The sequence below is a fragment of the Salmo trutta genome, chromosome 9, assembly GCF_901001165.1.
Source record: "Salmo trutta chromosome 9, fSalTru1.1, whole genome shotgun sequence".
NCBI classification, from domain to species: domain Eukaryota; kingdom Metazoa; phylum Chordata; class Actinopteri; order Salmoniformes; family Salmonidae; genus Salmo; species Salmo trutta.
Window position 1 is genome coordinate 15,246,909 of NC_042965.1, and position 24,794 is coordinate 15,271,702.

The 24,794-nt window shown below is 41.9% G+C and overlaps 2 protein-coding genes across 8 annotated transcripts; one reads left to right on the top strand and one right to left on the bottom strand.

The window, feature by feature from the left end:
- Positions 1–342: 342 nt before the first annotated feature.
- Positions 343–16,384, bottom strand: LOC115200019 (splicing factor 3A subunit 1). Of its 4 annotated transcripts, none has more exons than XM_029762662.1 (16): positions 16,283–16,384; positions 16,086–16,161; positions 12,219–12,328; positions 11,899–12,106; positions 11,501–11,758; positions 10,268–10,342; positions 6,486–6,636; positions 6,165–6,364; positions 5,896–6,010; positions 5,461–5,768; positions 5,070–5,321; positions 1,671–1,878; positions 1,339–1,499; positions 1,057–1,158; positions 857–928; positions 343–771 (listed from the first exon to the last, which is right to left on the bottom strand). In XM_029762662.1, the coding sequence occupies exons 1-16, from the start codon at positions 16,348–16,350 to the stop codon at positions 670–672; spliced, it is 2,466 nt and encodes an 821-aa protein (XP_029618522.1). In that variant the 5' UTR covers positions 16,351–16,384; the 3' UTR covers positions 343–669. The 4 variants fall into 4 exon arrangements, with proteins under 4 accessions (XP_029618522.1, XP_029618521.1, XP_029618523.1 ...); XM_029762661.1 differs by having other exon boundaries at positions 16,086–16,164; positions 16,283–16,344; XM_029762663.1 differs by having other exon boundaries at positions 16,279–16,311.
- A 65-nt stretch (positions 16,385–16,449) lies between these two features.
- LOC115200021 (coiled-coil domain-containing protein 157) lies at positions 16,450–24,794 on the top strand. 4 transcript variants are annotated; one of them, XM_029762668.1, is made up of 10 exons: positions 16,450–16,741; positions 19,102–19,250; positions 19,341–20,009; positions 20,140–20,217; positions 20,334–20,503; positions 20,676–20,852; positions 21,054–21,228; positions 22,261–22,400; positions 22,866–22,963; positions 23,183–24,788. In XM_029762668.1, exons 4-10 carry the CDS (start codon positions 20,145–20,147, stop codon positions 23,214–23,216), a joined length of 867 nt encoding a protein of 288 aa, XP_029618528.1. In that variant the 5' UTR covers positions 16,450–16,741; positions 19,102–19,250; positions 19,341–20,009; positions 20,140–20,144; the 3' UTR covers positions 23,217–24,788. The 4 variants fall into 4 exon arrangements, with proteins under 4 accessions (XP_029618528.1, XP_029618529.1, XP_029618530.1 ...); XM_029762669.1 differs by having other exon boundaries at positions 16,450–16,701; XM_029762670.1 differs by lacking the exon at positions 16,450–16,741 and having other exon boundaries at positions 18,885–19,250; positions 19,341–20,014; positions 23,183–24,794.

The following is a 24,794-nucleotide window of genomic DNA, read 5'->3' on the forward strand; positions in this document are numbered from 1 at the left end:
TTTGCCATTTATGAATGGTGTTATTCATTGCCTTTCTCTGGGCTTTAGTAGTAAAGGCCAAATTCTATATTTTATCAAATCATATATACATTACACACACACACACACACCTAAAGAGGTACTAAAATGCAATATCAAATAGCTACACGATCCATAGTATGACCATCTTAAAACAATTCCCCCAACAGCTTAAACTTACATCTATTGCCACATCAGCTGCCTCACTTTTGAACTTCTGCTTACTTTTAATATTTTGAACTACGCATATAATATCCCACTTGCACAGCATGACAATATGCCCCATTACATTCAACATACTGAACAAACTAAAATGACAAATGGTGGCATTTTATTACTTTATTTGATGATTGACATGGGCTGTAAGCTCTGGACATGGGTAACAAATACACTGACCAAACCCCCTACAAAACAGCAACATGAACTACAATCCCCTTAAACAATACAATTAACCTATAGAAAATAATCAACGCTTAAAATATGAAACTGCAGCAAGTTATAGTTTATTTATGGTTTATTTATGCCTTAAGCAGTCTTTAAAATTGCTATGACCAACAAAGGATATAAATCGTTTAGAAAGATCTGCTCAGACAAATGTCCCAAACTGGCTGTGTGTATGGCAGAGAGAAACCTGTTGAGGGGATGTACACCTCACTTCTTTCTCCCACCTCTCTCCTTCAGTGCCAGGTGTATGACTGAACCGTTGTTTATGTTGTAGTAGGCCAGCGAGTTGGAATCTTTTATGAAAATTCCCTGTAATGGAAGAAGTGATAGATGTAAATGACGGTCATGCCAGTTTACATTTACAATTATTCAAAACAGGGATGACAATGCTTACCTCATACTGTAGCTTTTGCTTTCCGGCTGGCATTCCAGTGGCTTCATGGATTTTTACTTTAATAACAGACACCTGTGGTGAGAGAATGGGAAGATCAAATATTATAAATATCCCAGTAAATTTGACTTGGGGGTGCACTCCTGAGAATATATGAAGTCTAGCTGAAAGAGTGTGGAATGGTGGGTGAACTACTAACATACCTGATCTGTGAGTGGGATAGTGAAATTGAGCGCTTGTCCACTTAGCTTCCATTCAGTCTTGTCCTGCATGTTGGGAACTTGCACTGTGACCGACACTGAACCCTACAAAAAATATATATACATTAGAATAACTATATTTGTACAGGAAGCCTTACATGTCAATACACAGAACTACCAACAGCAAGCATAGGATGACTGACAGGGCATAGCTAAATCCAGCCGTGGATCATTCACACTACTGCATTTTGCCATTAGTCCTTGACATTTAATTGGCCAACAAACCTTGTATCTGCGGAGGAACTCCTCCTCTGGCATGAGGTTGTCCTCTGTCTTCATCTTCTTGCTGGCCGGCTCATCATTATGGGGTAGGGGTGGCTGGGAAGGTGGCTGCGGGTCAGGGCGGGGGCGCGGGGGCTGCGGGACTGGAGGGGCAGGGACAAATGCTGGACAGGGAAGAATAAAATGAGTCAATAAATAACATGCTTAAAAGACAACCTGAATTAAAATGGTAAATAATCATGAAAGTAATTTGTAGCAGTGCATATTTCTGAAGTCATCCATTGGATTTCAAAGTATTTAACACTGTGTGAATAGTGTAGCAGTGGTTGTCTTACCAGTTGGGACCACCATGGGTGGTGGTCTGGGGGCCATCATGTGAGGTGGTTGGGGCATGGGCACCACGTTGATGCGGGGAGCATGCATCATGGGGGGCATGGGTGTTAGAACCTGCCCTGGGGCTAGGCGCATCTGCACAGGGGCCATGGGGGGCCGTGGAATCACAGGCACAGCCGACAGGAGAGTGGTGCGTACAGGGGGCAGCATCTACATGATTCACAGTGGAAAATAGACAGTCAACCTTATACAGTTGAAGTCGGAAGTTTACATACACCTTAGCCAACTACATTTAAACTCAGTTTCACAATTCCTGACATTTAATCATAGTAAAGATTCCCGGTCTTAGGTCAGTTAGGATCACCACTTTATTTTAAGAATGTGAAATGTCAGAATAATAGTAGAGAGAATGATTTATTTCAGCTTTTATTTTTCTTTCATCACATTCCCCGTGGGTCAGAAGTTTACATATACTCAATTAGTATTTGGTAGCATTGCCTTTAAATTGTTTAACTTCGGTCAAACATTTCAGGTAGCCTTCCACAAGCTTCCCACAATAAGTTGAGTGAATTTTGGCTCATTCCTCCTGACAGAGCTGGTGTAAATGAGTCAGGTTTGTAGGCCTCCTTGCTCACACATGCCTTTTTCAGTTCTGCCCACACATTGTCTATAGGATTGAGGTCAGGGCTTTGTGATGGCCACTCCAATACCTTGACTTCGTTGTCCTTAAGCCATTTTGCCACAGCTTTGGAAGTATGCTTGGGGTTATTGTCCATTTGGAAGACCCATTTGCGACCAAGCTTTAACTTCCTGACGATGTCTTGAGATGTTGCTTCAATATATACACATAATTTTCCTCCCTCATGATGCCATCTATTTTGTGAAGTGCACCAGTCCCTCCTGCAACAAAGCACCCCCATAACATGAAGCGGCCACCCCCGTGCTTCATGGTTGGGATGGAGTTCTTTGGACTTGCAAGCCTCCCCCTTTTTCTTCCAAACATAACGATGGTCATTATGGCCAAACAGTTCTGTTGTTGTTTCATCAGACCAGAGGACATTTCTCCAAAAAGTACAATCTTTGTCCCCATGTGCAGTTGCAACCGGTAGTATGGCTTTTTTAATGGCGGTTTTGGAGCAGTGGCCTCTTCCTTGCTGAGCGGCCTTTCAGGTTATGTCAATAGAGGACTCGTTTTACTGTGGATATAGATACTTTTGTACCCGTTTCCTCCAGCAACTTCACAAGGTCCTTTGCTGTTGTTCTGGGATTGATTTGCACTTCTCGCACCAAAGTACGTTCATCTCTAGGAGATAGAACATGTCTCCTTCCTGAGCGGTATGATGGCTGCGTTGCCCCATGGTGTTTATACTTGCATACTATTGTTGGTACAGATGAATGTGGTAACTTCAGGCATTTGGGAATTGTTCCCAAGGATGAACCAGACTGTGGATGTCTACAATTCTTTTTCTGAGGTCTTGGCTGATTTATTTTGATTTTCCCATGTCGTCAAGCAAAGAGGCACTGAGTTTGAAGGTAGGCCTTGAAATACATCCACAGGTACACCTCCAATTGACTAGAAATTATGTCAATTAGCCTATCAGAAGCTTCTAAAGCCATGACTTCATTTTCTGGAATTTTCCAAGCTGTTTAACTTCTTAAAGTATAGGGGGCAGTATTTTCACGGCCGGATGAAAAACGTACCCAAATTAAACTGGTTACTACTCTGGCCCAGAGACAAGAATATGCATATTATTAGTAGATTTGGATAGAAAACACTGAAGTTTCTAAAATTGTTTGAATGGTGTCTGTGAGTATAACAGAACTCATATGGCATGCAAAAACCCGAGAAAAATTCAACCAGGAAGTGGGAGATCTGAGAATTGTAGTTCTTCTTTCTAATCCCTATCGAAACTACAGTGTCTGTGAGGTCACGTTGCACTTCCTAAGGCTTCCATTGGCTGTCAAAAGCCTTCAGAAAGTTTTTTCATCCGTCTCCTGTAACCGGTCAGAGAGAAGGAGCTCAGTCAATGAGTGGACTTCCTGGGGACAAAGGGATTGGTAATGCTCGATCTCGCGAGCGCGCCGTTCCTTCTTGAATGAATATGCTATTGTCCGGTTGGAATATTATCGCATTTTTACGTAAAAGAATACCATAAAGATTGATTTGAAACGTTTGACATGCTTCTAAGAACGGTAATGGAACATTTGGGCATTGTCTCTGGTACCGCGCTCGCGCATTATGCCTTTGGATAGTGCTCTGTACGCACGAACAAAACGGAGGTATTTGGACATAAATATGGATTATTTCAAACAAAAACAAAATTTCTTGTGGAAGTAGCAGTCCTGGGAGTGCATTCTGACGAAGATCAGCAAAGGTAAGATAATATTTATAATACTAATTCTGAGTTTAGGTGACCCCAGAACTTGGCGGGTGTCTGTATAGCTTGCTTTGATGGCGAGCTATGTACTCAGAACTCTTGAAAAATGTGCTTTCGCCGAAAAGCTATTTTAAAATCTGACACAGCGGTTGCATAAAGGAGTACTGTATCTATAATTCTTAAAATAATTGTTATGTATTTTGTCAACGTTTATGATGAGTATTTTTGTAAATTGATGTGGTCATTCACCGAAAGTTTTGGTGGGAATACATTTTCTAAACATCACACGCCAATGTAAAATGCTGTTTTTGGATATAAATATGAACTTTATCGAACAAAACATACATGTAGTGTGTAACATGATGTCCTAGGAGTGTCATCTGATGAAGATTGTCAAAGGTTAGTGCTTCATTTAGCTGCGTTTTGGGTTTTTGTGACATATATCCTTGCTTGGAAAATGGCTGTGGTTATTTTTGTCTATGTACTCTCCTAACATAATCTAATGTTTTGCTTTCACTGTAAAGCCTTTTTGAAATCGGACAATGTGGTTACATTAAGGAGAAGTGTATCTTTAAAATGGTGTAAAATAGTCGTATGTTTGAGAAATTGAAATGATGATATTTTTGCTGTTTTGTATTTCGCGCCATGCTATTTCACTGGCTGTTGAATAGTGTGGGACGGTCATGTCCCACCTTGCCCAGAGAGGTTAAAGGCACAGTCAACTTAGTGTATGTAAACTTCTGACCCACTGGAATTGTGATACAGTGAATTATAAGTGAAATAATCTGTCTGTAAACAATTGTTTGAAAAATTACTTGTGTCTTGCACAAAGTAGATGTCCTAACCAACTTGCCAAAACTATAGCTGGTTAACTAGAAACAAGACATTTGTGGAGTGTTTGAAAGAGTTTTAATGACTCCAACCCAACTGTATGTAAACTTCCGACTTCAACTGTATATTGACATAATAACCTGACAGAAAATACGTGTTTTAGCACTTCTATTGAACAAGAAAGCAACTTACGGAAGGAGGGGCCCGAGCAATCGTGTTCAATGGAGGGTTGGGTTTGGGCAGAAGTGGGGAAGAGGAGATAAGGGGTGATTGATGATGATGGTAAAGCTCAGGCTTGCTCGGTCCAATCTTCTCTTTGCTTTCATCCTCCTGCACCAGTCCCTTGGCCTTGTGAATGGCCTCAATCTGCTCTTGTAGGGTGATGTTGGCCTGTGCTGCTTGCTGAGTACGCGCCATGCTGCCAGAGTGCCCATCCCAGGTAACCTAAGGAGGGAAGGTGCATTAAGTAAAGACTTTGACCTCATAATGACAACGAAAATAAATAAGATTGAACCTAAACAGCGATTATACACTAACCACTCATAAACCACATGGCTATTTCCCTCTCTCCGCTTGCACGCACCTTCTCCTCGGGCTTCTGGATCTCCTCTTCTCCAATCTTCTTACCGATGGCTGTCTCCTCCACACCAAAGATATCAGTACGCCTCTCAGCCAGCTGTTTTAGGCTGCTCTCAATGTCCATGCCAGGGGCGTAAACCTCGTCCTCGATTTGCCTCTCTCTGATGCCGCGGTCCCTCTGCTCCAGCCAGCGGGGATCCAGTAGTCCAATGCGCATGTGCTCCTGCATCTTACTGGCTTGGATCCTCTCACCCGTGATGGGAGAGATGAGGAACTCATCCAGAGTCTTGGCTGGAGGCTGGGGCTTGGATGCTACAGGGCAAGAATAAGGGATACAATGTAAGGGCAAATTAAGAACAGGCATGTATTCTCCAGTCCTTTGTCATACATGATAATAAAACATTAGATATTTAGGTCCTGATGATGAAATCCCTCTCACCTTTGGGGTCGTAGTCCTTGCGGATAATGACCTGGTCTGGAGTAGGGGGCAGTGGGGGTGGCATGGGGTTGTCTAGGGGCAATGGTGCCTTGCCATCATCCTCTTCATCAGAACCCTGGGGAGAAGGCATCAAAGACTCTACATTGATTACACCATTTCCTAATAATAGTAATATTACCTTCAGATTCAATCAGTAACTCTGAAGAAGTAATACGCTGTTAATGACATCCTGTTGTGTGTGTCTACTAAAACAGGTTGTGTTTACTAACCTCATCCATGTCTTGCAGCTGTGTGTCCTGATCAGGCTGTGTGGGACGCCCATCATCCCGATCCTCCTGCTCAACATCATCCTCGTCCTCACTTTCAACCTCCATCTCCACCTCCTCGCTCTCTCCAAACTTGTCATAACGCTCCTGGGTCAGGATGCGAGCTCCCAGCTCCTCAGGTGTGGTGGGTGGGGGAAAGTGGCCTGTTGGAAGTCACAACACCATCATTACAAAGCTATTGACACAGGGGGTGGATAACATTCTCTCAGGAACAGGAAATATCTATTCAAATAATATTGTCTGGCTCTCAGTTCATTTCTCTACCTTGCTCATTAGGCTGGAAGTCCACAGTCTCCACCACTACAAAATCATGCCAGTCAATTTGGGCGTAGGACACACGCTCTTTCTCCCGCTCCTCCTCCTCCTTCTTCCTTTCACGTTCCTGAAATTTCGCCCACTCAACGCGGTACCTCACCTGTTGGTAAAACCAGGAGATAAAATGTTCATTGTCTTAACAGCTTATGAGCCAATGGTGGGTAAACCCTACCAGACCAGGGAAGAAAAGTGTTATTTTGTAGTTTATTTGAAAATACCAACTTTTAAAATACTCAAGGTAGTCAAATATAGTTTGTAGAGTTTCAATTAAAAAGGCAACTAATTTCTTTGACAATCAAATACAGGTCTCAGAAAAATGAATAATATTGAAAAGTATTTTGAATACCTCTCAGAAACCCAAATCATATTTTAAGGTATTTGAATATATGCAAGTTATTTGAAAACAAAAAAATGTTTTTTTTTGGGGCATGCTGTATTCAATTTTGATAAAGTCACGTTTACCGGACTGCCTTACTTTCACCCGAGTGAGACATAAGGTAATACCTCAACACTTGACAGCAAGTTCTTATACATGTGCAGTAACTTTGATTATTACAAAAGCAAAATTGTTGTTACATAGGACATTGTTTTATAATGGAGTTATTACATGAGTGGAATAAGCAAGTCACTATTCCTTGTGTACAGTACGTGTGACAGATCGTTCGTTTTTTCATTAGGCTGTTGGTCGACCGAGATTGTTTTAGTTGAGCAGTAACAAATATACATGCATACATACACCACAAGTTTGGACACTCATTCAAGGGATTTTCTTTATTTGTACTATTTTCTACATTGTAGAATAATAGTGAAGATGTCAAAACTATGGAATTACACATGGAATCATGAAGCAAAAAAGTGTTAAATCAAAATATATTTTATATTTGTGATTCTTCAAAGTAGCCACCCTTTGCCTTGATGACAGCTTTGCACACTCTTGGTATAATCTCAACCAGCTTCACCTGGAATACCTTTCCAACAGTCTTGAAGGAGTTCCCACATATGCTGAGCACTTGTTGGCTGCTTTTCCTTCACTCTGCGGTCCAATTTATCCCAAACCATCTCAATTAGGTTGAGGTCGAGTGATTGTGGAGGCCGGGTCATCTGATGCAGCACTCCATCACTCTTTCTTGGTCAAATAGCCCTTACACAGCCTGGAGGTGTGTTGGGTCATTGTCCAGTTGAAAAACAAATGATAGTCCCACTAAGCGCAAACCACATGGGATGACGTATCGCTGCAGAATGCTGTGGTAGCCATGCTGGATAAGTGTAGCTTGAATTTGAAATAAATCACTGACTGTTGTTTCCAGCAAAGCACCCCCACACCACCTCCTCCATGCTTCACGGTGGGAACCACACATGTGGAGATCATCCATTCGCCTACTCTGCATCTCACAATGACATGGCGATTGGAACCAAAAATCGCAAACTCAACTCTGCACTGCTCCGTGAAGCACAAGAAGATGTGATATGCCTTTACTTCTGCTGAGGCCATTCTTACCCTGACTTCTGCGGAGGCCATATCACTGTGAATGCTGCATGGCCAATGCAGATGTTGGATTGACCATGTGCCCAGATGCACAATGCACTTGTCTCTCCAGAATGTGCTCTCTCCTGCCAATTTGTGAACATTCATTGTTTCATAACTTCATTGTGTAAATGATTTGTGTTTGATTGTTTGTGTATATCAATTCCCTATTACATACAGTTGAAGTCGGAAGTTTACATACACCTTAGCCAACTACATTTAAACTCAGTTTGACAATTCCTGACATTTAATCCTAGTAAAAATTCCCGGTCTTAGGTCAGTTAGGATCACCACTTTATTTTAAGAATGTGAAATGTCAGAATAATAGTAGAGAGTGATTTATTTCAGCTTTTATTTCTTTCATCACATTCCCCGTGGGTCAGAAGTTTACATACACTCAATTAGTATTTGGTAGCATTGCCTTTAAATTGTTTAACTTGGGTCAAACGTTTAAGGTAGCCTTCCACAAGCTTCCCACAATAAGTTGGGTGAGTCAGGTTTGTAGGCCTCCTTGCTCGCACATGCCTTTTCAGTTCTGCCCACCAATTTTCTATAGGATTGAGGTCAGGGCTTTGTGATGGCCACTCCAACACCTTGACTTTGTTGTCCTTAAGCCATGTTGCCACAACTTTGGAAGTATGCTTGGGGTCATTGTCCATTTGGAATAACCATTTGCAACCAAGCTTTAACTTCCTGACTGATGTCTTGAGATGTTGCTTCAATATATCCACATAATTTCCCTTTCCTCAAGATGCCATCTATTTTGTGAAGTGCACCAGTCCCTCCTGCAACAAAGCACCCCCACAACATGAAGCGGCCACCCCCGTGCTTCACGGTTGGGATGGTGTTCTTCGGCTTGCAAGCCTCCCTTTTCCTCCAAACATAAATGGTCATTATGGTCAAACAGTTTTATTTTTGTTTCATCAGACCAGAGGACATTTCTCCAAAAAGTACGACCTTTGTCCCTATGTGCAGTTGCAAACAGTAGTCTGGCTTTTTTATGGCGGTTTTGGAGCAGAGGCTTCTTCCTTGCTGAGCAACCTTTCAGGTTATGTTGATATAGGACTCATTTTACTGTGGATATAGATACTGGAGGAAACGGGTACAAAAGTATCTTCACAAGGTCCTTTGCCGTTGTTCTGGGATTGATTTGCACTTCTCGCACCAAAGTACGTTCATCTCTAGGAGACAGAACGTGTCTCCTTCCTGAGCGGTATGACAGCTGCGTGGTCCAATGATGTTTATACTTGCGTACTATTGTTTGTACAGATGAATGTGGTACCTTCAGGCGTTTGGAAATTGTCCCCAAGGATGAACCAGACTTGTGGAGGCCTACAATTTTTTTCTGAGGTCTTGGCTGATTTCTTTTGATTTTCCCATGATGTCAAGCAAAGAGGCACTGAGCTTGAAGGTAGGCCTTGAAATACATCCACAGGTACACCTCCAATTGACTCAAACTATGTCAATTAGCCTATCAGAAGCTTCTAAAGCCATGACATCATTTTCTGGAATTTTCCAAGCGGTTTAAAGGCACAGTCAACTTAGTATATGTAAACTTCTGACCCACTGGAATTGCGATACAGTGAATTATAAGTGAAATAATCTGTCTGCAAACAATTGTTGGAAAAATTACTTGTGTCATGCACAAAGTAGATGTCCTAACCGACTTGCCAAAAATATAGTTTGTTAACAATAAATTTGTGGAGTGGTTGAAAAACGAGTTTTATTGTCTCCAAACTAAGTGTATGTAAACTTCCGACTAAACTTCTGACTGTATAATTGGTTAGTTGGTTTGACTTAACGTTCACCTGGGGCAATGGACATTTACAGAATTTTCAGATAGAAATGTATTGTTTAGATCAAATATGACTATCAGATATATTGGAATAGTATAGAAGATTGTGTTCTCCATTTCTATCAACATGCAGTTCCATTAGTTGAAGGCAGACAATCCAATAGTTTCTGAATATTACTCACCTCCTGAGATCAGTATTCAAATATTTTTAATAAGTAGTTGCTTTCTCAGATCTGTATTTGAATAGTTCAAAAAAGTAATGGCAGTTACTTTCTGAGATCTGAATTCAAATAGTTGTAAAAAAGTAGTACTTTTTGGGGATCTGTATTCAAATAGTTTATTTTCACAAAGCATAGTTAAAACTATAGTTATCCAAGATCTGAACCCAACAGCAAAGCTTCAGGGGCTTACCTGGTCCAGCACCTCCCTGGGGTTCTCAGCCTCTCTTTTCAGCTTCATCAGCAGTCCCTTGGGAGGGATTAGAATCTAGGAAAAAAAGACCCAAGACAAACACAGGTGAGCATCACAACACAACCAGCTGAAGACATGGTCTACTACTAACAAGTCAAATAATTTAAATGATATAATATTTCAACAAAACACACTACATGACAAAGTATGTGGACACCTGCTTGTCGAACATCTCATTCCAAAATCATGGGCACTAATATGGAGTTGGTCACCCCTTTGCTGCTATAACGGCCTCCACTCTTCTGGAAAGGCTTTCCACTAGATGTTGGAACATTGCTGCGCGGACTTGCTTCCATTCAGCCACAAGAGCATTAGTGAGGTTGGGCATTGATGTTGGGCGATTAGTCCTGGCTCGCAGTCGGCGTTCCAATTCATCCCAAAGGTGTTTGATGGGGTTGAGTCCAGGGCTCTGTGCAGGACAGTCAAGTTGTTTGCTTTGTGCACGGGGGCAATGTCATGCTGAAACAGATAAAGTCCTTCCCCAAACTGTTGCCACAAAGTTGGAAGCACAGAATCGTCTAGAATGTCATTGTATGATGTACCGTTAAGATTTCCCTTCACTGGAACTAAAGGGCCTAGCCCGAATCATGAAAAACAGCCCCAGACCATTATTCATCACTCTAGAGAACGCGTTCCACTGCTCCCAAGTCCAATGGCAGCAAGCTTTACACCCCTCCAGCCGATGCTTGGCATTGTGCATGGTGATCTTAGGCTTGTGTGCGGCTGCTCGGCCATGGAAACCCATTTCATGAAGCTCCCAACGAACAGTTATTGTGCTGACGTTGCTTCCAGAGGCAGTTTGGAACTCAGTAGTGGGTGTTGCAAACGAGGACAGACAACTACCACTTTGCGGCTGAGCCATTGTTGGTCCTCAACGTTTCCACTTCACAATAACAGCACTTACAGTTGAGCGGGGAGCTCTAGAAGGGCAGAAATTTGACGAACTGACTTGTTGGATAGTTGCCACATTTAAAGTCATTGAGCTCTTCAGTAAGGCCATTCTACTGTCAATGTTTGTCTATTGAGATTGCATGGCTGTGTGCTCGATTTTATACACCTGTCAGCAACGGGTCTGGCTGAAATAGCCAAATCCATTAATTTGAAGGGGTGTCCACATACTTTGTATAAAATGTGTATGTGCCACAATCAATAATAATTAGTAAGAAGTTGTACCTTAGTGTACTGCTCCACCAGCTTGGTGAAGTAGTTGAAGAGGCTGTGTTGAGGTCGCAGGAAGTCAAACTGGTAGTTTCGCTGTTCTTTCTGCATGAGCTGTGTGAGGAACTGGCGCCCGTTGCGAGCCACAAACTGGGCGGTCAGCTTGACAACATCCAGGTCGAATGCAGAGATTGAAGGAGGGTCAGCAATGAACTCAAACTCGGGCGGAGGCTCCTTTGGCACCACTGTCTCATGAATCACCTGGGCCTGCACCTACCGGTAAAGGAAACCATAACTTAGAATAGCTCTTTTTAGGCATCAATCACGTCTTACACTTTACAGTGAATCATTGACACAATCAGTGATTTATAAATCGATAGACAAGGTACCACTCGATGTCTAGGAAGGCACACCTTTTGAGGAAGCTGCTGCGAGTTCAGCAGGGCCTGCTGCTGCATGACCTTTGGCACGGCCGCAGACGGCTCCTGGCCCTTGCCCTCCTTGAATTCATTGACCTTGTGGCGATAGTAAGCATGGTAGGGGTCATTGGGGTTCAGGAAGTTGAACTTTGGGTTGTTGATCTCATTCTGACGGATCCTTGCTTCGAACTCTGGTCCATTCCTGAGAATTAATGGAAGGAAAAGAATGAATGATCGTTGCAATATGACATCATATATAAGACCTCATACAATTTTATAAAAAACATGACTGAGAATGAGACTGAAAAACCAACCTGGCAACAAAGCTGGCAGTCTTATCAACGATGTTTCGGACCTCAGGAGGTGGATAGATGATCCCAACTATGGGTTTCGTTGCTGGGGTTTCCCCTGTAGGCTCATCTGCCTGTTGAAACAATAGAAATTGAGTCTCGTCACCTGGAGGCGTTTGAGGCTACATTAATGACATTTAATTTACCCTACATCCTACCCTCTTAGTACTATATCTTCTGATGAGTGGGTGGATTTTTCATCAATCCAAATCTTTCCGATAGGGCTGGGCGATATTTCAAATTAATTCAAATCTATGTTTTTGCACGATATTCCAAATGCCTGTATTGCAATAATCTAGTTTTTATTTATGTCTGTTTGTCTTTTTGGTATTGTCTCCTTCAGTTCTTCTGTGCACTTTTCCATTTACACCAGAGATCTGTATTTTATGATGAGATGTTCATGTCTCCGCTCTAACAATGGGAGTTCTTGTCCCAACGGCGGGAAGGCAGGCAAGAAGTGTAGGTCCAAAATCAGCCCATAGGAATGCATTGGGCTTATTTTGGACAGATTTTGGCGAGAGTGAAACCTCTCACTTCGCCTCATCCTCTCCGTATACACACACCAAGCGCATTCCCCCTGCCACTCATAACAACAAAGAGATCACTTCTTCTCTGACAAGCAGTTTCAACTGAATATTAGTATTTGAGGTTTGGTCCAACAGAATAGGTAATACGGACACAAACACATGGAGACATTATTTTACTGTAATAAAGGAGAAGTTAAAAAGGTTATCGTTATAAAGATTATGTCTCAACTCCTCAAATTGTGCGCAGGGCAGGCACCAATAAAACAGGTGTCAAACATTGATTCTAGAAAATTAAATGCTCAGTTTGTCTAGCGGTCCAGTCTGTTTTATAAATGTGCAATAAGCATAAAACACAATTATATAAGGAATTGGCAACTTGTTCTCATTCTGAGAAATAAGGTATGCCACTTGATTTCAACATCTGAAAAAGTGAACAGGCTAGCATGCTGTTCAAACAGTTGGAGATGGACAGAAGGGTGTGTTCATAACAACTCAACTGTTTTGCCTTGTTCGCTAGCAATAGATGCAAGTTGGCTAAACTTGAAATATAACAATTAGCTGGCTACTCACTAGCATGTGGGCTTGTGCTTGAGAGATTGTTTATGAGACCTGGGTTAATTTGCCTGCTACAAGAAGTTAGTCATTATTAGTGTAATGTGCACTATGCATGGTTCTGGTCAAATGTGCAACGAAAAGGGCTTTTTCATAGACTTGAAAACCAGATCAGCGATTATTGCAAAAAGGCAGGTTAAACTATTTTGATAAAATAATACAAGTATTAGTGGGTCTTATGGTTGTGGAAGGCTTATATTTAGCTTAGTTATAATTTAGTTTTAGCCCTAATTCAATAGATTGTTGCTGACTGTTTGAAATGCAGTGTATTTTATCTTTAATTATACAACAAAGCTCATTTAGAGAAAAAAACAAAAAACATGATATATCTCGCCCATAAGTTAGGGAAAAAAGTATCAACATATGATGTTTAGGCCATATCACCCAGCCCTACTTTCAGATATAGCTACACAAGTATCTACACTAGGCTTAGGATGTAGCTGCAATTGTTTACTTTCTTGACAAGGCCTCTCAGCTGACTTAACTAGTGTGAAAATGTCCAGTGAAAATATATATTTTTAAAGTTAATATCCTCTTAAAGTGGAACTGATAGCATTTTAGCAACATTACATTTTATTCAAATCTGTTCATATACACCCCCAGGAAGAATGACACGTTTTTACATTCTGACAAGCGACCACTTAGATATCGTCATTTTCATAAATTCATAGAATGTTTGGGAATTACGTATACTAAGGCATTTGTGAAAATTCTATAGCAATATAGAGTGGGAAAGTGGCCATGCGTTTGGACAACTAATAGATAGTGCAGTTGATAAAATCTAATAAAAACATCTGTCTCGTCCAGGCCCGGAATCTACGCAGACTGGTGCGCCATAGCCAAATCAGAGGTACAGTAGACCTATATGCAAGCAAGCCATTTGCCACAAGGGCCAGCCATCCTTCACTTTGAACTGGACTGTGTGTTTACAGGCAGTTAACACTTTAGATCATTAGAACACATTCAGCAAAAGCCACCTGAATAGATTTCTGAAAATATGTAGCTAAATACCACGGGAGTCCTCTTACATTTGGGAACTTTACAGTCCTATTGATCAAACAACCATAAAAGGGTAGGCTATCTTTCCCTATATGCACATCAACAAGAACTAATGCTAGCCAGAGCAAGACGAGCTAAAGTCTAACGAAGGAACATTATATAAACCCTCAAACTTTTTCAGCTAGTTGGCCATCAAATTTGCACTGATAAACGATGGGGGATAGCCTGCTCATCCTTCTGCAGCTTGCCTGACAATGCATGTGTTGTCCCAACCAAGCACCCAAGCTAACTAGCTAAGGTTGGCTAGCTTGCTACTTCCAGTCGCAAATGAGAGAACACCTCACTGACCATTTCACTCACCCTAGCAGAGCTGGTTAGGCTGTTTACATGTTATATAGAGCGTTCCTGACTCATTATTTAAAAAAAATGTGCCTTCGTTTACTGACACCAGTCATATTCAGCGTGTCTTGCGTGTTTGTAAATTCAGCAGTTATTCTGCGCTCTGGCACACTCACACAAGAGTGCTCTGAAATTCTAAATGGATAACAGTCGTTCAGCATAGCTAGCTAGCAAAGCAATTCACATTTCTTGCTAGCTAACCAAATAACACCTGAATCTCCAGCTGTGTAGCCACCGAAAAACGATACGAGGTGGAAAAGTCAGTCACTCACCCACCCACTCCTCCAATGACATGACATCCTCCTAGCAATTAGTTAGCTAGCTATCGTTAGGCTCTGTGTTTTTAGCTTTCTACATAGATACGCTAGCATATTAGCTACATTATGAATGACTTGCGATCACTGCCCTTGCTAGTTTGATTGTATTGACATTCCCAGCCTTGGTTACATTCGTCTGTTTTTGTACAAAATATTGAGAAACTGAAACAGTGCATCCTGAATGGAGGCAGCAAACAATGTACCAGGTCAGCTGTGATTTACAACCTGACAGCAATATTTTGGACTACCAAGAAATATATTGGCGAATTATATAGATTATGCATTGAACTGCATCCATCTATTCTACCAACAATGCCTTAGTGTACACCATGGACTGTTGAGTCAAATAGAACCTATTCTTAAAACCTCTTATCTGTTGGTTTTGTAGCATAAACTGGGAATTTTATCATTTTTACTGATATTATGACAGTCTTTATTTCCTATCTGCAAAGTAAAACTCACACCAAAATAATGTTTTGACTTATCCTATACTCATACGCGTGGACAAAGCATATATTTGAGAGAGAAAAAAACACTTCAAAAACCCTACCTCAAATAAACCGTTTAAAAAATGCTTGCTATTTCCTCAGAGGATGAGAGTTGGCCAATCAGCATGACTATTTGTAATGACCGCTAAACACCCACACTATTATGCTGTTGGGGTACGCCCACACCATTCCAACACGGAAAAGTTGCATTTTAACATACTTAATTTTTTTTTAAATGGAAGGGAAACTATTTTCCTCATATTGTAATTTATTATAGGTCACATTTCACAGAAATCTGTAAAAACTGGACAGTTACTTTAAGTTAGGTAGCGCTACCTTTAGTAACTATACAGATAGCAAAGTTATTGGGGCAAAGTTTCTGGACATAGCTAGCTACTCTTTTTAGACACGGTGGTAATGTTACCCCACATCTTCACAATTACAGGGGGTAGTAAAAACGTTAATGGCGATTGAGGTAGCAAATCTTACCTTGCTGTTGGGCTCAAGCTGAACAAGTTGTACAGGCCCAGGCGGCATGGCTGCGTCAATTCCTTGATTGGGTGATCTGTTAAAACGTGAAAAGTCCAACAAAAACGTTATTTACCTTCACAATTGCACAACTTGTTGTCGTACTGTATGTCTAGAAACCTAATAAATTGCACAAAATATTTACAGATAGGACCTACGAGTGCGTTTTCTGTCGTTGACCTGCCTGGAATGGAGGTCTTTCACTTCCGGAAACACATCTAAGCATTATGGGATTTGCAGTTCTTCTAGCAGGTCGCTATGGAAATTAAGCGACACCATCCAACCGTCTAAACTCTGCTCGCTCACAGCGTCTTCCTGAAGCAGGCACAACAACAAGTGGCTAGACACAACACATGAGAGAAAGAATGCAAGCTACTAAGTTTTCTCAAGATGACCCATCTCTTAGGACTGCTTTGAAAGTCTCCTGAACTATCTAATAGAGCTTCAAGGTGTTGTTCTGGATGTCTTCTCTCGGACTGGCTCAGTTCGATTCCACTCCTGGAAGTTCTCAGATAAGCTTTCATGCGATCTGGACCTGGTGTCACTATTAGAACAATACGACTTTGTTGATGGGGAGGTGGAATTCAATCAGCATTCACATTGTTTTGCTGGAGTTGGTGATTTAAGTGATAATGCCCGAGAAGACGGTGTTTTGAGGATATATTTACACGGGTGTTGTTCGTAGAGGGCCAGCAAACCGTGCCAATATATCCTCCAAACACGGGCTTCGAGGGCATTATCACTTTTATACGGGTTACCAACATATTCAAATAAAGATTTACATATTTTCATTAAAAACGTTATTTTTTTAAATAAATGTATTCATACAATTTCATCCTTACACAAGATATAGTCCCGACACAAATCTAGAGTTGCTACCCACGCTGGCTGGTCGTTTGTTCTATCGGTTCGGTTGCCAGAGACGCGACCCAGTCTTTTTGTTCTGTATCTATGGACGAGACCCAGTCGTTCGGTCTAAATGTTCCATTGCCATACTGGCAACGTTATTATCCTTTGCCTTCTAGCCAGCCAACTACGGCTAATGTACAGTCATGTCAAAAAGTGCATTCAGAATAACAGCAAAGTAGTTACATTTGCATTTGTTTACGCTGTTTTGTAGTGACATTTATTTGGAGACATCCATAACAATGAGCTAATGAGGCGCGATTTCGTATCATAGAAAATGTGTTCATTCGTCAGGACACTGTTATTTAGAGCAACTGAAGCTGGAAAGACTGCAAACTAGCTGCACTTCGTTTCGTTTTACCTTTTTTTCAATTTACATTTCTTTGTACAGTCGTGGCCAAATGTTTTGAGAATGACACAATTATTAATTTCCACAAAGTTTGCTGCTTCAGTGTCTTTAGATATTTTTGTCAGATGTTACTATGGAATACTGAAGTATAATTACAAGCATTTCATAAGTGTTAAAGGCTTTTATTTACAATTACATGAAGTTGATGCAAAGAGTCACTATTTGCAGTGTTGACCCTTCTTTTTCAAGACCTCTGCAATCCGCTCTGGCATGCTGTCAATTAACTTCTGGGCCACATCCTGACTGATGGCAGCCCATTCTTGCATAATTCTTCAATGTTTGGAGTTTGTCAGAATTTGTGGGTTTTTGTTTGTCCACCTGCCTCTTGAGGATTGACCACAAGTTCTCAATGGGATTAAGGTCTGGGGAGTTTCCTGGCCATGGACCCAAAATATTGATGTTTTGTTCCCCGAGCCACTTAGTTATCACTTTTGCCTTATGGAAAACTGTTCCTGGATGGTTCGGAGAAGTTGCTCTCGGAGGATGTGTTGGTACCATTCTTTATTCATGGCTGTGTTCTTATGCAAAATTGTGAGTGAGCCCACTCCCTTGGCTGAGAAGCAACCCCACACGTGAATGGTCTCAGGATGCTTTACTGTTGGCATGACACAGGACTGATGGTAGCGCTCACCTTGTCTTCTCCGGACAAGCTTTTTTCCGGATGCCCCAAACAATCGGAAAGTGGATTCATCAGAGAAAATGACTTTAGCAGTCCAATCCCTGTACCTTTTGCAGAATATCAGTCTGTCCCTGATGTTTTTCCTGGAGAGAAGTGCCTTCTTGACACCAGGCCATCTCCAAAAGTCTTTGCCTCACTGTGCGTGCAGATGCACTCACACCTGCCTGCTGCCCTTCCTGAGCAAGCTCTGTACTGGTGGTTCCCCGATCCCGCAGCTGAATCAACTTTAGGAGACGGTCCTGGCGCTTGCTGGACTTTCTTGGGCGTCCTGAAGCCTTCTTCACAACAATTGAACCGCTCTCCTTGAAGTTCTTGATGATCCGATAAATGGTTGATTTAGGTGCAATCTTACTGGCAGCAATATCCTTGCCTGTGAAGCCCTTTTTGTGCAAAGCAATGATGACGGCACGTGTTTCCTTGCAGGTAACCATGATTGACAGAGGAAGAACAATGATTCCAAGCACCACCCTCCTTTTGAAGCTTCCAGTCTGTTATTCGAACTGAATCAGCATGACAGAGTGATCTCCAGCCTTGTCCTCGTAAACACTCACACCTGTGTTAACGAGAGAATCACTGACATGTCAGCTGGTCCTTTTGGGACAGGGCTGAAATGCAGTGGAAATGTTTTTTGGGATTCAGTTCATTTGCATGACAAAGAGGGACTTTGCAATTAATTGCAATTCATCTGATCACTCTTCATAACATTCTGGAGTATATGCAAATTGCCATCATACAAACTGAGGCAGCAGACTTTGTGAAAATTAATATTTGTGTCATTCTCAAAACCTTTGGCCACGACTGTATATATATCCATAAAAATGATGCCCGCTGTTTCATGATTTTGACCGGCTGAGAAACGCTGTGGAATAGACACCAGCTGGAATGCGGATTTAACCAATCTGCATTCAGGATTAGACCCACCCGTAGCTAGAGAATAGTTGGAAATTAACGATGCATGACTGTAATCCGTTTATTTCCCCTAGATTACTACTCCTGCTGCAGAGTTTCAGTGCACATGCAGAGCAGTTGAAGTTTTGACAGAAAGAAAACATGAAGCAAACAGCCCCATGTGTATCAATTGGCCTTGTAGTTGGACACTATTGGAATAACTTTATCCAGATTGGCAACCAGAGTGAGTTTTTAAAGCACTCCTGGTGTTTGCATTTTTTTTTTCACATAAAATGTATATTTTATGACCATGTTGTTCCCTCCTCTTATTCAGAGTATGAAGCAAGATATTCAAGAATTGATCAAAACTCCAAACTGTGAGGAAAACACCACTTTCTCTTTAGCATCCTCACTCCTGGCCACAAAAAGGGATATTTGTCCACAGTCTCCATCCGTGTGTCTCAGCACTGTACTTCAAGAACAGCAGCAAGCACTCCATGTCCTCCACAGAAAATAGCAAATGGCGGCCCCTCCTGTCCTACTCGCAAAACAGCAAGCATCATCCCCTCCTGCCTTTCCCCTATATCCACTGACACTCATAATGTAAGTTGCCAGACAGTAGAGTCCTCCCTTGTCCCCTGTGATGCCTGTGCTCAGGTCCTGTCCAGCCTGAGGGAGACTGGTGATGCTGTTGTGGAGCTGTGTCGGAGCGAGGGCCTTCCCACCTCTCTGCAGCGCCTCCTGGTGGCTGTGGATGACACCCTGGAGCAGGGCCGTCTGACTGTAGGAGATTTGTCCCAGTGGTCCACAGAGCAGCACAGGGACATGGGTCAGGTGGGAAAGCATCTGCTGAAGGTGCAGCCCACAGTGCAGGGCTCAGCTGGGGGAGGGCACAGGAGGAACTGAAGCGTGAATGGGCAAAGGACCAAGCAAGACTGTAGGAGGCCCAGGCATCCAGGAAGGAGACAGAGAGGAGACTGCAGGACGAACATGAGGAGCTGAGGTGAGGTACAGTAGCACGCAGAGGAAACCTTGCTGACAACATATTTGAAGGGGGACGAAATATTGTAACATTTCAATAGTAAATATGCTTTCATGTTATTCACAATATACTGTGTATCTGTCCATTTTAGGCTCCATGTCATTGGAGGATAGCAACTCCAAACTGAAGGCAGAGATTGGTTTGCAACAAGAAAGGTTACACAAACTCGTTAAGGACGTACACCCCCACCCCAAGTCTGATGTTTCAGGAGCAGAAGGAGACAGCCCAAGTTATCTTAATTGTTGTGAACAGAAAATATGTGGAACCTTGTCCTTTCTTTGTCAGAGTGTGAGAGCGATAAGCTACATCAGGAAGTGAAGGCCTTGCAGGTAGAGGAAGAGGCACTGAATAAACTAGAGGAGAAGACACAAACACTGGAGGCTCAACTGTCCAGTACTCAGCTCTTACTTGACAAAGAGAACTCCAAGTACCATAATGCATGTCACCAACAGGAGGTCAGTATAACAGCCATGTATGGGGTTGGGTACTCATGGGGGCAGATGAGTATTTAAAACCAGACCTGGGGCAGTACTAGTAAATGTGTTAAAGGCCACATCTAAAAACTCTGATCCTGATCCTGTTTTACGTGAGTTGTTACTGCACAGTCTCACTCTGTGTCTTCAACAGTCACTGCAGGCCAAGCAGATGTTTCTATTGGAGCGAGTGGATGCTCTGGACCAGGAGTGTGAGGAGCTTCAAGGACAGTTGGGGGAGACTGAGGACACACAGACAGACCTACAGGATAGACTGACACACATCTCAGAGGAGAAGGACCAACTTAAAACCCAGCTCACCCAAGAACAGGTACATTACTACCAGACAGATGTGACTCAACGCAATATTAAGCACAATAAAATGTTTCACGTTATAGTTCATTTTATCGTGCTGCTTGTATACGTTGGGCAGAGCCATACTTCAGCATAGCAGATACAGTATATAAATATGATCCTATCTCATTTTCAAAGAACAATAATGTGTGTGTAACTAACGGCCTTGCCTCTGCAGTCCCCGAGGCCTTGTGTTCTGAGCTGCAGCAGGAGAAGCAGATTGGAGAGTCATGTGGGCAAGCTGAAAGACAGTGTGGATCAGCTGACAGGAGAGGTGCAGGAGTTAGCCCAGAGGGAGAGGCTGCTGGTGGCATTCCCGGAGCTCAACCCACTGCCTCAGGGATCTCCACAGAGTAGGATCACTTCCCTAAATAACTCAGAGCATTTTCTGTATGTGGACCACAATGTTGACTTTACTTGTACAACCTGTTTGACATTTGTATTGTTTGTTAATGTGGGTTTACTTACATATGGTTTCAAATAGAAATACCAGTATTACAAGCATAGACCTGGTTACAACTCCAGTGCATTTGGAAAGTATTCAGACCCCTTGACTTTTTCCACATTTTGTTACTTTACAGCCTTATTCTAAAATGAATTAAATAAAAGATTTCCCTCAGCAATCTACACACAATACCCCATAATGACAAAGCAAAAACTGTTTTTTAGAAATTTTAGCAAATGTATTAAAAATAAGACTCGGAATTGAGCTCCATTGATCATCCTTGTTTCTAAAACTTGATTGGGGTCCACCTGTGGTAAATGCAATTGATTGGACATGATTTAGAAAGGCACACACCTGTCTATATAAGGTCCCACAGTTGACAGTGCATGTCAGAGCATGCACATGTCAGAGCCCGGACTTCAAAATGATCGAACATCTCTGGAGAGACCTGACAATAGCTGTGCAGCGACACTCCCCATCCAACCTAACAGAGCTTGAGAGGATCTGCAGAGAAGAATGGGAGACTCCCCCAATACAGGTGTGCCAAGCTTGTAGCTTCATACCCAAGAAGACTCGAGGTTGTAATCACTGCCAAAGGTGCTTCAACAAAATACTGAGTAAACGGTCTGAATACTTATGTAGATGTGATATTTCGTTTTTTTATTTGTAAGACATTTACACAAATTTCTAAAAAACTTGTTTTGATTTGTCATTATGGGTTATTGTGTGTAGATTTATGAGGGGGAAAAAACAATTTAATCCTTTTAAGAATAAGGCTGTAATGTAACAAAATGTGGAAAAAGTCAAGGGGGCTGAATAGCTTCCGAATGCACTGTATGTTGTTTATGCTAAATGTTCATTTCTATTATCACCATGTGAAGTTGCCTGTCACAGCTCTGTGCATATTCTTAACTTAGACTTGCCTTTGTCTCTTTCTCAGGCACAGGGGACATGTTGGAGGAAATGAAGCAGCAGTTGCAGGCTAACTGTGTTTGGATTATGGTTCTGGAGCAGGAGAACAGCACCCTGCACAGCAGCCTGGTGAAACTGAGGGACAGAGCCCAACATGGGGCCTCCAAGGTGGGGTCCAGGGGACAATTCTACTCCTTTAGTATAAAGTGTGTTGACCGTGGAAACTGATGAAAAGGACTGAGGGGATAATACTTCTATAATGCTGCTGGAGAACTACAGATGTAGGATCTTAATTTGATCACTATTTTGTTGCTGAGAATTTTCCTGCACAGCCGGAAATGCAATCTTGTACTGTATTCAAGGTTTAACTAGGCTTCTAAAGTTTGTAATTTCCCCTTTAAAATGTCAGACTTGATTTGCCTCAATGAAAAATGTATCAACCAATGCAAAAAATGTCCATTCATTATAATCCACATAATAATTCACATTTCCTGTTGCTGCAGGATTATTTTCCTGCTGTTGCAAACTGGCTCAAATTAAGATCCTACATCTGTGCTGCATGTTTTATCTATCGACCACACCTGAACAATGATAACGACACTTGTAAAACACAAAACATATTATCTCTTACAGACAACCTCTCTCAGCAGCTTTGGATTCTCTCAGTCTTTGCCTGACGCTCCCAGAGAGAGACAGCTAAATCCCACCCCCTACGTACAACACAGCCCTCTGTAAGTCAACACCACAGAAAGAATATGTATATTTATGTATACTGCAGGTAATACAGCAGTCAACTGTTTTGCTTGGCCAACCGTTTTTCTTGGGTACTACAAAAAATGGAATCTTACCTTAGCATGTATAGTGTTTTTTAATTCTAGTAGTGTTTTCATAAATACATTATTTATGAATGTATTTATGACTCATCTTTTCTCTCATTCTGCCCATCCCAGACAGACCTCCAGTGCAGGAGTGTTGAAATATTGAGTGAGGAGGAAGGGAGCAGACAAAGGGGATTCAACCCTTGTGGTGATGGGGATCATGTCTCTGCCACCTTCTCTACAGCTCTGGTGCACCAGCGGACCCTACGGCTCTCCCCAGACACCAGCGCAGCCAGAGCCTAAGCAAAGATACGCCAGGCGTCCTGAACCTGCTCTGTTGGCAATCTCCAGAGGAAGAAATAAATCCAGCACTGGGTGATCTACCTCATGTTGACCATTTTTGGAGCATAGTAATGCTGAAAGAGCCTGAGGCAGAAAGAGGCTGTTAGAAGTATATATCAGGCTTCTCCATCAGGAGACTGCAGTAAGGCATTGCATTGTAGCTCGTACACATAGTTATTTGTGTATCAGCTGAGGCAGACACAGAAAGGTTAGAGTTCAGGATCTTGGCAACATTGAGCTGGCTTGAAGTTGCTATTTAACAGAAAATGAATTTGATTCATACACAAACTGTGGTATCATGTTTTTTCTTTCTTGAACTGTTGTGTTAATCACTTTGCTACTTTGGATTACAAATGTGCATTTGACTTCATGCATTTAGCAAAATTATCCCCAGGGGATAGTGAAACAGTTTTACCTAGTTTGGAAGGTAAAGCAATAAGACTGAGCATAACGAGCCTACCAAAGCACATTCATTATTTAAACTCATAAAGAATGTGGTCATGCACAAACACACACACTAAAAATAAGTGTCTTAAAATGATCAGTCTAGAAAAGGGAAAGGCTAGGTAAAAGACAAACCATGGTGTGTGTCTGCGTGTTTAGCTGTGTGTGGTCTTCTAAAGGCTCTACTATTGTGTCACCAACACAATGCCACGAATGCAGACGTCTCTAATGATTTACAGAGTAGTCTGACGAGGGAGGGGTAAGTTCCTATGGCAACATTGATGATCAGAGCATGACATCTTGTGTGGGTTCCCTCCTGCCAGTCCAACCCTTCACCTATTGAGGAGTATACTTGGTGGTAGACCAACCAATTCATTGTGAAGTATGCTTCCCATGGCACGTTAGGTTGCAATATTTTTGTCCTTTGTATTTCCTTGCACTAGAAATGCCAAATGACTTTTCTGAAGGTGGGTTGTAGTCATGGAGATACCTGTGACAAGCCCCATAGATCCAGACTAGATATTGACTACACCTGAAACTAACAGAAGGAGAGCGCTCTTTGTATGCAATTCAAGCCCATATTATTGTTCATGCCTGTTTAAACAGTTCTGCATGAGTTCAGAGGTAGCACAATAGTGGGGTTCATTTTCAGGGATATACCTAGATACTGAAGTATTTGTGGAATGCAGATGTACTATTGAAATCAATAATTTCTTAGCCCACTAACTCACAAATCCTTCTCTATGGTGACAAACTTGCTTGATCAAGTCTAACCTTGGACCTCAGATTTCAGTCTTTCAGTTGAGCCAATTATACAGCTGTGTCATCCCTCAAGCATGTCATTGAGATGTGTCCCCCGATAGATGATGAATGTGTTGTCTATGGTACATGATTGACAGACTGATTTAGCCTAATTGTTAATTGTTGCATGGAGTATAAAGACAATATGGCAGACACA